The sequence below is a fragment of the Sarcophilus harrisii genome, chromosome 4 (genome assembly GCF_902635505.1).
Source record: "Sarcophilus harrisii chromosome 4, mSarHar1.11, whole genome shotgun sequence".
Classification (NCBI taxonomy): Eukaryota; Metazoa; Chordata; class Mammalia; order Dasyuromorphia; family Dasyuridae; genus Sarcophilus; species Sarcophilus harrisii.
The window spans coordinates 256,689,652-256,703,205 of NC_045429.1; the positions used below are offsets into that span (position 1 = coordinate 256,689,652).

At 34.7% G+C, this 13,554-nt stretch overlaps 1 protein-coding gene across 2 annotated transcripts in view; it reads left to right on the forward strand.

Moving 5' to 3' along the window:
• Nucleotides 1-6,225, forward strand: part of GCLC (glutamate-cysteine ligase catalytic subunit) — a 72,211-nt gene extending 65,986 nt beyond the window's left edge. Inside the window, exons 13-16 of one of the 2 annotated variants that reach the window (XM_031964717.1) lie at nucleotides 1,277-1,376; nucleotides 1,457-1,560; nucleotides 1,652-1,772; nucleotides 4,368-6,225. In XM_031964717.1, coding sequence (XP_031820577.1) covers nucleotides 1,277-1,376; nucleotides 1,457-1,560; nucleotides 1,652-1,772; nucleotides 4,368-4,579 — 537 coding nt within the window. In that variant the 3' untranslated portion in view covers nucleotides 4,580-6,225. The remainder of the gene's footprint in view (nucleotides 1-1,276; nucleotides 1,377-1,456; nucleotides 1,561-1,651; nucleotides 1,773-4,367) is intronic. The other variant, XM_031964718.1, reaches the window with a different exon arrangement.
• The last annotated feature ends 7,329 nt before the right edge of the window (nucleotides 6,226-13,554 follow it).

Genomic DNA, 13,554 nt, shown 5'->3' on the forward strand with positions numbered 1-13,554 from the left:
GGTATTTTTCCAGCTTTATTCATCCTCCTCCTCAGATGAACAAATAATTTATCAACTTTGTCTCAGCCTGGTGAGGCAGTGAACTGATGGTAGCCTTGTATTGAATTTTATCTGAAAGGGTTAATTATTGGAAATATTAGAACCACCTTGACAATATGAGGACCTCATGGCTATAGTTTGTTGATTCTATTTTTCAAAAGAATCTGAGATAACAGAAGTATATGCAAGTTATCTAATGAATATTGGACACTAAAACTACATGTCTTCTTTTGAATTAAGCAGAAAGCAATAGCAAATGCAAGGTTTTTATTTTCAAATGCTTTTCAAATGTTTTTATTTATTTTTAGCATTCTTAAAAATAACATTTCTATTTTAACCAAATTGTCAAAAAAAGGCAAGAAAGTAAAGTGAAAAAAATTACATTTCAATTTGGACTGAGAGTTCATCAGGTTTCCTCCCGAAGTAGGTAGCGTTTTTTGTCATAAATAATTTGGAATTGTCTTACATCATGATATTGATCAGAGTAGCTAAGTCTTTCACAGTTGATCCTCATTACAATATTGTTATTACTGTATGCAATGATCTCTTAGTTCTGCTCATTTTACTGTACATCAGTTGATTTAAGTCTTACCAGGTTGTCATTTTCTATATCACAATAGTATTTCATCTCAATTATCTATCACAACTTGTTCAGCCAGTCCCCAACTTGTGGGTATCTCCTCAATTTTTAGTTCTTTGTCACAACAAAAATATTTTTAGCTGTTTTGGTTGCTATAAATATTTTTATACATATAATTCTTTTTTTTTTTTTTCTTTTCTTTTTTTTAAAAAATCTTTTTGGGATACAGACTTAGTAGTGCAACTGTTGGGTCAAAAAGATATGCACAATTTTTCTTTTCTTTTCTTTTTTTTTTTTAAACAGTGTTTTATTTTTTAAAAATACATGCAAAGATAGTTTTCAACATTCACATCTGCAAAACCTCGAGTTCCAAATTTTTCTCCTTCTCCTCCCTCTAGCCAACAAGCAATCTGATATAGGTTAAAACACGAACAAGCAGCTTTATAACCCTATAGTTCGAAATTGTTCTTCAGAATGGCTGGGCCCATTCACAGATCTACCAGTACTGCATTACTGCATTAGTGTGTGTACTTTTCTACATCCTTTCTATACACAAATACAGATTTCTTAAGAAAATCCTTAACTCTTAGCACCTAAGAAGTAATGACTTTGCCTAATTTGATAATATTTTAAAAACTTATTATTCTTTTCTCTTAGGTTGATGAAAACATGAAAGTGGCTCAGAAACGAGATGCTGTCTTACATGGGCTATTTTATTTCAGGAAAGATATTTGCAAAGGTTCAAAACCTCTTTCCAGTAAGTTTAGACTTTTTAAAATCCAGTTTACATTAAGGATGAGTTACTTAATTTTCTTCTTTCTCCATCCCTTTCCTTAGGTGGCACTGCTGTGGTAGATGGCTGTAGTACAGCCCAAAATGGTACAGAGACAGACACTGAAGAATTCACATTGATGAGCATAGATACAATCATCAATGGGAAGGTAGAGTTGGTTGATTTGGCCATAAATTCTGTATTGATGTGTTATCAAGAGGAAAAATAACAGCCATGTGATAATTTTTTTTTTTTAATAGGAAGGTGTTTTTCCTGGCTTGATACCAATTCTAAACTCTTACTTGGAAAATATGGAAGTAGATGTAGACACAAGATGCAGCATATTAAATTACTTAAAGCTAATTAAGAAGAGAGCATCAGGTATTATATGGTCTTTATTATTTTTTATTTTTCTTAACCTGACATTTCACAAAAAAGAACTTGATTACTGTGTTCAGAGTTTTTTATACTTTTTTTTTTTTGGCAAAGCAACCAGGACTTAGTGATCTATCCAAGATCACACAACTCTAGTAAGGTTAGGAGATGAGATTTGAACTCTGGTCCTCCTGACTCCAAGGCTAGTGCTCTATCCATTGCACTACCTAGCCTGTCCCTGTTGTACTATTCATCGTGCTTAGAAATCTGAAACCCATTGATATCTTTAAATAGGTTACTAATGGGTAGTATTAAATAACCTATGCCGGTCCCAATTATGTATTGTGTGAATTTAGTTGATTTTCCCCTCCTGTAGATGTGTAGTAAATATGTAAATAACAAATATGCTTTTGATTAACAAGACAAATAAGAAATGTTCCTCTTTTAGATCATATAATTATAAATTTTCCCACACATTATTCACATTGTTACGTGATAAGTCATGGAAAGTCATGTAATAAACATCTGCATTCTATTTGGGGAGAACGTTTGGGTTTTTTCTCCTTTTCTTCTTAGGGCTGAAAGTTTAAAAATAACTGGCTACAAACCTACCTTCTAATTAAGTCAGCAATAACTATATGTTAAGCACTTACCATGTGCCAGACACTGTGCCAAGTATGGGGATACAAAACAAAAGCAAAAGGACTCTGTCCTCAAGATATTTACAGTCTTATGGAATAGACAATGCAAACAAATATATAAAAAGTGAGTTATATACAAGAAAATAGTATACTATATACTCTATATAGTATAGTATATACTCCATATATTCATAATATGCTACATAATACATACACACACACATACACAGTAGTATGAGGTCAAATGAGTGTGAAATTCAACATTTGAATTTTCAAGTTATTCTTGTCGATAGATTTTTTCCAAAGGGAAAATGTGTTGTATACTGAATTAGCCTTTGAATTAGAAATAGGCAAGTTGGATTATGAGCTAAACCCCCTAGTCTCCAAATTCTCTCATTAAGTGTGTTTTCTGATACTTAGTTCATTTTGAATTCTCCATATAAGTTTACATCTCCCTCATCTTAGCACTTAGATTTGAACCTGCCATAATAATGAGAGAGAGCATCATGCGGGAGCCTGGTCAAAGTGTATTGTGCTAAGTTTCAGTAACACCTGGAATAATCCTGACTGAGAACAGCAACTGTGGCTACTAAAATTGTACCTGAAGCTAGATCACTGTTGGCATATTTGCTTGTAGGGCCAAATGTCTGTTCTCTCCCCTTTCTCCCTCTTACCACCATCTATCAACCCCCCAATCTAACTCTGGAAAGCATAAATATCAATAAGTATATTTATTATTATTATTATTATGCTAAATTAGAATGCTTTCTGTTCTGTTCTCCAGCTTCCTTGGTCAAAAATCAGTCATTTGGAAAAAACCCCAAGACATTTCCTTAGTGCATACACCAAAGAATATTTTCTCATGTGGACATTTTGTTCTCTTCTGAGTTGCTGTTTTGATCGAAAGGATATTTTCAAGAGAAATATCCTAGCACACATTAAAAATCTATCTCCATTTTTCATTTGAAGGAAACTTCTCATTTCCCCAGAGATCTGTTTTTTCCATGACAACAGTAAAGGAAAAGAAGTTTTTATTGAGTCTTTAGTGTGTACTGAGCTCTGTAGATCGAGACAGCCCTTTGTCCCAGGGAGCTCACATTCTACTTGGGGGAGGTGATACATAAATGAGAATTTTATGTTCACATTTAGTTCATGGCCTGTGGAGATGCCAGGTCGCATTGGTAGCAGAAGAGATGGCAAGGCCTCAAGGCCCATGGGGAGCAAGGGATCTCCTACCAAGAGAGTAAAGGGTTTAAGGGTTATGGTGGAAAGGGTGTTGAGACACCTGGCAAAAGAAAGGATGGATAGATGTCAGCATCTAACCCTAACATAATACTTTCTTGCACCTTTTAAAAAAATATATCTTATATTTGTGTTTTTTCTTTTTACAATACATTTTATCCTTAAGTCCCTTTTCCCCATTTCACAGAATCATAAATTTAGAGGCAGATGGGACCTCAGAGATCATCTGTCTTATTTTGTACCCAGAGGCTCAGGGAAATTAAGTGAATTTGCCCCAGATCCATAAGTTAGTAAGATGGCAAAAGCAAGCTTTGAACCCAGATCCTCTGAAACCAAGCTCCCTACAAATTCCATTATACAATGTTCCTTTCCCTGTTCCTCCTTGTTTTAAAGGAAAATATTTAACCAGAGCCAGCCTATATGGAGAGTAAATCTGACAACGTAAATCATATTCCACACCCAAAGTCCCACACCTTGTTTGGGTAAGGGTGTAGTTTCATCCTGTGTGATCTAGACAAAGATTAATTTTACAGTATATCGAAATTTAGTTGCTTTTTAATGTTTTCCTTTGCCTAATTATAGTTATTTTGTTTTTTTTTTTCTGCCCAGTTCTGCTTGTCTGCAACAAATTATATACGTGTTCCACTCTTTTAAACCATGTAATTCTTGACACTTGGATCTAATTGGATGTAAATAACCCTCTTTGATCTTTTTCCAGGAGAACTGATGACAGCTGCCCGATGGATGAGGGAGTTTGTTGCAAAGCATCCTGACTACAAGCAAGACAGTGTCATCACTGATGAAATCAATTATAGCCTTCTTTTGGAATGTAACAAGATTGCAAATGAATTAAGTGAATGCCCAGAATTGCTCGGCTCAGGATTTAAGAAAGCAAAATACAGTGGAACTAAAACTGGCTCTTCCAGTTAGGTATTTTGCTGCTTGTTCTCCCTCTTCCCCCTTTAAAAAAAAAAAAAAAAAAAAAGTAGAACATCAGAGTTATGTTATTTGAGAATTAGCTGCAAGCCCATGACACTTAGCCCATTGGCAGGTGTGAAGACCAAAATGATGGTACTGAGCTCTCAGATGGGCCAGTGAACCTTGAAATTCACTTAGAGGCTTCAGAAATGGATTTAGAGTTTATATAGTATACGTGTACATAGTGAAATATTTTTATGATCAACAATGTATTTTAATAACATTATATCTAAAGTCTTTGTGAACAGGCTTGTACATTTTTTTTAATCCTTACTCTGGGAGGAGCTGCTGTCCAAAACAGTTTTGTAAATGTAATGTATTGGTATCCATACATTATACATGCATTCCAGAGGCTGAGATGTTTACTGTACATTGTGTTGTCATTCTAAAGAATCTACCTTGTTTTAAAAAGAGAGAGAGAAAGAGAGAGAGAGAGAAACAGATTTCATCCTTAGGACCTGATTCACTGAAATTTCTCTGTCACTTTATCCTCTTCTTGATTGTTTTGAATTAATTTTGTCATGCACATGAAATCATTTTTATAATTCAAAAATTAAATTACTTTGTAATTTTTGCTTTCTAGCACCTTATGTACTATGCTTCTTTTTAAAGGGAATAATTAAGCCAGGTCACACTTTACCCAAACATTTGAAGCTAAATAAAATCCCACTGTGATCTAATGGTTTTTATAATGGAACTCAACCACTTTTTTTTAAGCTTGCCAATCATTAAAAGCTGTTACAGATTGAAATTACAGAGACAAAAGGGCCTTAACTTGATTTTTTCCAGGTAACAAAACTTTCCTTTAAAAATTATACTCTTGTTTCCCCCCTTTTTTTTCTATAAATACTAAGAAAACTGGAATTTAAAGTTGGGACTGCCCAATAATTCTGTACTTGAAAGAACTTGGATTTTTTTTTTTTCCTTTTTGCTCCAAGTGTCCATTTTCAGTAGTTCCCTTTCTATAGATTTTTCCAATCAAATATAGCATACAGTCCAGCTGAAGGCCCTGAATTCATCATTTGTCACTGGAGTTTTTGACTCTTGTCTACTTCTGCCTCCCCCGATTCTGACTAGCCCCTTTTTCCAGTAAGCATGTAGTCAAAGCTTTGCCTTCTAAAAGCCATTTACCCCACATTTTAGCTGGGGAAATATACTATGCACTGCTTACTTTCTAAAGGAAACTTCAAAGAAAATCATGGAATGCACTAAGTTTGTGAATCAGGACCCTACATATTAAATTGTAAATAATTAAAATTTAAGATAATTGTTAGTTGTCACTAGTTTGTTGTGGGGATTTTTTTAAAAATATAGTTACGTTCATAATTGCTTCTAAAAATACAATGTATTGTAGATTATGCAAATCTTAATACAAACATATTTAAGTCATAATGCTAATTTTAAAAGAAATTACAGTGAAGCTGCTCCTGGTAAAGCTGTTTATGTATAAATATTTGAAAATGTGCTCTATCCATAGACATAATGTAGAGGATTAACACCGTTCTCATTTTCTTTTGCAATTGGCTTGTGCTAATCAGGTTGTAAATGACAGATAAGTTTGTGGTACCAAAAAAAATAAAATAATGGAATTTGCATAATATTGTGTGCCTCCTTAAGACTCTATTTAGAGGACTTGGTGAATTATGGACTAAAAAATTATGGGCTTTAAAAGAAGACCATTTTAAAAACCAGGAAGAAAAGGACATCCATTTTTACCTATTTGTAAAAGGAAAATTTAGATAAAATGTTTTACAAAAATGTAAATTGTTTGGGGAAACTTATATAAACTGTCACATGGAAATATATACAAAATGGAACCAAAATGGTATTCTAAGTCCATAGGATTTTGTAACATACATAAGGAGTCAACAAGCATTTACTAAGTGCTTACTGGGGGAAACTGGGTAATACAGCAAATGGAGTGCTAGGCTGGGAGTCGGGAAGACCTGAATTCACATCCAGACTCAGATGCTAACTGTGTGACCCTGGACAAGTCACTTGAGGAAACCCATCTGTCTCAATTTCCTTAATTATAAAACAGGGATAATAAATAGCACCTATTGCCCCTGGATTAAGATCAAATGTGAAAGCACATCATGGTACTTAGTAATGTTGTGATTTTCAATTGTTTAAGTCATGTCTAACTTTTAAAAAAAAAAAATTTATTTTCAAAATACATGATAGTTTTCAATATTTACCCTTGCAAAATCTTTTGTTCCAAAATTTTTGTCTTCCCCTAATATTTTTATATATTATAATTTAATATAGATTAAATATGTGTAATTCTTTTAAACATATTTCCACATTTATCATAACAAGAAAAATCAGATCAAAAAGAAAAAAAAAGCAAGCAAGTAACAACAATTAAGGAGAAAATGCTATGTTGTGATCCCCATTCAGTAGCCATGGTCTTCTGACTCTCTCCATCATAAGTCTGTTGGAATTGGCTTGAAAAGAGCCATGTCCACCAGAATTGATCATCGTATAGTCTTGTTGTTGCCATGTATAATGATCTCCTTGTTCTACTCATTTCACTCATCATCAGTTCATGTAGGTCTCTCTGAAATCATCCTGCTGGTCATTTCTTACAGAACAATAATATTCCATAATATTCATATACCACAACTTATTCAGTCATTCTCCAACTGATGGGCATCCACTCAGTTTCCAGTTTCTGGCCACTACAAGCAGGGCTGCCACGAACACTTTGGCACAAGCGGGTCCCTTGCCCTCCTTTAAGATCTCTTTGGGATATAAGCCCACTAGAAACACTGCTGGGTTAAAGGGTATGCACAGTTTGATAGCCTAGAGTGTTATCACTCTAGATCTCTCTCGCCTTCCCTTCCACCCTCCCACAGAGATTATAGCAATGAAGCAAATTAAGCAGTGACCCTGAGTGGTTTTGAAGTGTGATGTAGACCAGACAAAGGAGTCTACAATGGTTGACCCCTTCCCTCCTTTTTTTCTCATTTGAGCAGGAGGCAAGAGTAGAGTCTATTTGCAGGAAGGGAGGAAGTGGTATGGGGGAGAGGAGGGAGAGGAGGTTGAGAGGAAAATGAGCTTTGCACAGCAGATGAGAAGACTGAAAAACAACCTTTTTATTTTTTAATTAAATTAAAAAAATTTTTTTTAAACTCTCATGCAGTACCCATTGATTCAGCAGTGTTTCTACTGAGCTTATATCCCAAAGAGATCTTAAAGGAGTGAAAAGAATCCACATGTGCAAAAACGTTTGTGGCAGCCCTTTTTGTAGTGGCCAGAAACTGGAAACTGAGTGGATGCCCATCAGTTGGAGAATGTCTGAATAAATTATAGCATATGAATGTTATGGAATATTATTGTTCTGTAAGGAACAATCAGCAGGATGGTTTCAAAAATAATGCTGAGTGAAATGAGCAGAATCAGGAGATCATTGTACACAGCAACAACAAGATTATATGATAATCAATTCTGATGCATGTGACTTTTCAGCAATGAGATGATTCAGACCAATTCCAATGATCTTGTGATGGAGAGAGCCATCTACACCCAGAGACAGGACTGTGGGAACTGAGTGTGGATCAATCACAACATAGTATTTTCAGTCTGTTGTCATTTACTTGTTTTTTGTTTTTATTTTTTCCTTTTTGATCTGATTTTTCTTTTGCAGTATGATATTTGTGGAAATATGTATAGAAGAATTGCACATGTTTAACATATTGGATTATTTGGGTGTGGGCAGGAAGAGGGAGAAATTTTGAAACACAAGATTTTCCAAGAGTGAATGTTGAAAATTATCCATGCATATGTTTTGAAAATAAAAAAGATTTAATAAAAAAAATTAGCAGTAGCTAAGGCCCTAGAGAGATTAGATACTTTTCTTGTGCATCTATTTGACATGGCTGGTGGATCTGACCAGATGGCCTCATAGCTGCCTTTTCCCTGTTGAGGAGAGGGGTGAATAAAGGGGCTACTTAATATTTCAATTTAAAATGGTTTCTAATCACATCCTATGTATCCTCTATACCACAATTAACTACTGTGTTAACTATCAGATTCTGACTTTGTTGTGCAAAGAAGGGGAGAAGGAATGGTCTCTTGTTATGTATTATGTGTGCCAAGAATGATTAAAAGTTTCACAATTATGAAACTTAGGGTCTAGAAAACAAAAAATGCTACAAGACACACATTAACCATCCAAGAGTCAGGTGAAAGATATGTAATGGAGCTAGGTAGGTAATGGATAGAGCATTGGACCTGGAAGTCAGGGAGATCTGAGTTGAAATCTGGATTTAGACATTTATTGTGTGATCCTGGACAAGTCACTTAATCTGTTTTAATTTCCCCAAATATAACATAGAGATGATAATAATAGTACCTGTTTCCTTGGATTGTCTTGAGATTGCCAAACGAGATAATATATGTAACTGCAAACCTAAAAGGCCTAAGTGTTATTGTTATAAGTAGAACAAGGGGAAGAACCAAGGAAGGTTTACACTGGTAGCACCCCATTCTTAGAAACAAGTCTGGTAGGAGGATCATCAGGGATTGTAAGATTTGAAGCTGCTTCTAAGAAAACATGAAGGCGCACAACAACCTGTACAATGCTTTGTTCATGTTCGGAGCAAAGGGAGGATCCCAGAGCTATGGATAGAGGAATAATAATAGTTAAGATTTATAGCACTTAATGTGTTCCAGAGCACCATGATAAGCACTTTATAATTGCTGATTGGTCCATACAACAATCCTGGGAGGTACTTTTATTCCCATTTTACAGATAAAGAAATTGAGGAATGCAGAGTCACAGCTAGTAAATGTCTAAGGCCATATTTGAACTGAGGTCTTGATTCCTGAACCAGCATTCTATCTACTGTCTCACTTATTGATTCTGCTAAATAAAGTAAATTCGAGAAAAACTTGGATATCCACAACTTCATCAAAATGGAATTCACTGATTGTACATGTCTAAATAGGGGAGGGGTTTGGGGAAAGGAATTTCAATTAATTTTAGTTGAAAGGGATGGAATAAGCATTTATTAAGTGCCTAGCACTATGCAAAGCTCTTTATAAATATTATCTCATTTGATCCTCACAATAACCCTGTGAAGTATTCCATTATTATTCCATTCATTATTTCCATTTTACAAATAAGAAAACTGAGGCAGACAGAAATTATCCAGAATCACAGAATTAGAAAATGCTTGAGCCCTCATTTGAACTTAGGCCTTCCTAACTCAAAATTCAACATTCTATCAACTGAACCATGGAGCTATTCAGTGCAAAGTAGCAGGACATAAAACCATGCAAATAAAACTTCATTATGAGGATTAAATGATATGATGGATTGGAAGCCTTTTAAAAACTTTTTAACATTGTATAAATGTCAGTGATGATGATGATGAATGATGATAACTGGGTTTCAGAGGCTAAGAAAGGGCAACCATTTTTCCCTCTGGTACCTTTATTTATTAACTAAGACTTTACCCAATATTCAACCATTTACTTCCTCACTGACTCAGGAAAAAAGAACTCATTTGAAACTTGCAGTAGATAGTTCTGGAAAGACCAAAAGGTGAATCTTAGAAAAACCTAACTATGGAAATGAAGCACAAAATGAGCCAACACATCCACACACAAAACCAAATACCCCCCACTCCCCAAAGCAACCAAACTAAAAATTTCCAGGGATTCCTTGACTTTCCTTTGGTTTGCATATATTTACAAAACATTTCAGATATGTTTCATTACATTTTCATTTAAAAAAGGTACAGATGCCTCCCAAAGGAGGAATTATGTTCCCAAATTGCTCAGGGTCTAGGAAACTTATATGTGAACATTTTTTGGTGAAATGAATGTTTACTTATTTATTTCTTGAGGAAGGGAAAGAGAATATGGGGATTGGGAAGTTTTGTAGTAGATGTTTCTGATTGTTCCTTTGTCATGGAGATTCATAGGAAGATGCTGTAAAAATGGCCTGAAACCTAGCTAAAGTGTATAAGTCTGAATTTGTGTTGTGTAGTAAGACTATCACAACTTTTCTTCATTTGCTTTTGGGAAGCAGAGTCATTTTACCTATTTCAGAAAGCAGTGTTTGGCCATAAAAGTGACACTATTAAGAACACTTTATTTTTTTGAAAACATGTTACATGAAAGTTTAAAAAGCTATACCTATTCTGTCTTAAGAAGCTTGTCCCTGGAATCCAACCCCAAAGCAAGAGCTGACCAAAAATTTCAAAGTAAAATCAGTTTTCCCATTATTATTGTTGTTAATTCTTCCTTTGTTTTCAAAAAGGATCAATGACATCACAGGGGTGAGGGATTTAAGTGTGACAGAGCTGAGCAAAGTTTCAGCCTCATTTTTTTCTCCAAAATCATTGAAGTCTAATGGCAAAACAAAAGTCAGAATATTAATAATCTTGCTTTCTCAGATGCTGTCAGAGCATTAGATAATAGTTCCCTCTAGTGGCCTGTGTTATAACTGCTTGCTCCCCATTTAGCTCTGATAACATATATATACATAGCTTTTTATTTACAAAACACATGCATGGGTAATTTTTCAGTATTGACCCTTGCAAAACCTTCTGTTCCAACTTTTCCCCTCCTTCCCTCCACCCCTCTCCTAGATGGCAAGTACTCCAATACATGTTAAATATGTAATAATAATTTTTATTAACTAAAGCTGGAAAGACCCTTAAAAATTGTAATGTTCTGTCATGTTCAGGAAAAATCACTAGTCATATTGCAAAGTAAAATTTTGTGTTTTGAAACCATCTTACCTTGGATTCCCGTTCTAAAAGAAGAATTTAAATTAATCAACTATTGCTTATTAAATCTACTATGTGCCAGGCCCTGTGCTGTCAAGAATACAAAGACAAAAACCAAATAGTTGTCGCCTGCACTGACTTTAGATTTTAATAGGGAAGAAAACATGTAAATATATACATATGTAGAAAAATACATGTATAGCCAATGAATACAAGATCACTGGGTGGGGGGAGGGGGGGAGGGAATTTCACTAGCAGCTATGGAGATTAGGGAAAGCTACATGTAGATTAGTTTTGAAGGAAACCTGGAATTCTAAGAAACTGAGGGAATGAGAAAAAGCATTCCAGACATGGGGGAGACAGCTTTGCAAGGCTATGGTGATAAAAGATGAACTGAGGAGCTAATGTGGCTAAGACTATACATATGACAAGTTGTGAAGAGTTTTAAATGGCAGAGAAATTTATATTTGATTCTACACATTTAAGAGGAACCAATGGAGTCAATTGAGGAGGAAGAGGATGATATGGTCAGACTTGCACTTTAGGAAAATTACTTTGGTGGCTGTATGAAGAATGGATGTCTTATAGTACAGATATTTAAAATTTTTATTTTACTTTATTTATTTATTTATTTGCTGAGGCAATTGGGGCTAAATGACTTGCCCGGGGTCAAATAGCTAGGAAGTGTTAAGTGTCTGAGGTCAGATTTGAACTCAGGTCCTCCTGACTTCAGGGCTTTTTTATCCACTGCACTAACTTATTTTTTCAATTAATGAAAAATCAATCTTTTTTCACCTTCTCATCTGATCTTACTGAAAAAAGAAATAAAAAATTATTGGGTTTTTTTTTTGAATATTTTGTCTTTTCCCAATTACATATAAAATCAATTTTTAATTCATTTCTTAAAATATAGAGTTCCAAATTCCTTCCTCCCACTCACCCTTTCTGATACACTTAGCAAAATAAAATAGATTATATATGTGCAATCATGTAAAACATTTCCATGTCAATCTTAGATATTGTGAAAGAATACAAACACCAAAAAAAAGTGTGAAAAAAATTTTTTGATCTGCATTCTGATCTTTCTGTGGATGTGGATAAGTTTTTTCAGCGTGAGTACTTTGAAATTGTCTTGGATCATTGTATTGCTGAAAACGTTTTAAGTCACTTACAGTTGATTATTGTACAATATCACTGTTACTGTGCATAACATTCTCCTGGTTCGGCTCCCTTCATTTTCCATCAGTTCATGTAAGTGTTTTCATTTTTAATATTCCCATTTTTAGTTTCCATTTTTCTAAAAGCATCTTGCTCATCATTTCTTATAGCATAATAGTATTCCACTGCAATCACTGGCCAGAATTTGTTTAGTCAATCCCCACTTGATGAGCATCCTCTCAGTTTACACTTTTTTTTTGCAACCACAAAAAAGATCTGCTATAAATATTTTTGTATAAACAGGTCCTCCCTCCCCCCTTTTAAACATCCCTTTGGGATGAGACACAGCAATTGTAACATTGGATCAAAGGATATACACAGTTTTATAATCCTTTGGGCATAGTTCTAAATTGTCTCCAGAGTGATTGGATCAGTTCACAACTCCACCAGTAATGCATTATTGTCCCAATTTCCCCCCCATCTCCTCCAACATTTATCATTTTCTTTTTCTGTCATACCAGCCAATTCGATAGGTATGAGGTGTTTTTAGAGTAAAACAGGATACTTATACTAGAGCAAAAATTTGGTCATGACCAAAATTTCTATCTCCTGTATCCTAAGTCTTTCATCTATCTGTCATATGGAAGGTAGCATGGTTCATTAGTGCTATTCTGGAATAATGACTGGTCATTATATTGATCAGAGTTCTCAGATCAAAGTTGTTTGTCAGAAAAGCTATTTATTGATTGGCTTAACCCACACTATTACAGGGACCTACTCACTGATCTCTGTGTCTACAGTGGTACCTTAAAATTGGATCATGGAAGGCAACCTTGCCCACTCCTACATCATTCTTTCAGGCTTCTGGTGGCAACATAGGAATTAAGAGATCTGACTTTTTTCTGTATAATATGCCCAAGTCCAGGTGTGAGCTGGTAAATGTTTAACAAAAGACTCTTGGAGGCTGGAGGGAAGTATGGATGAAACATTCTTGAGCCACTATTATTGTTATTTTCATTTCACAGA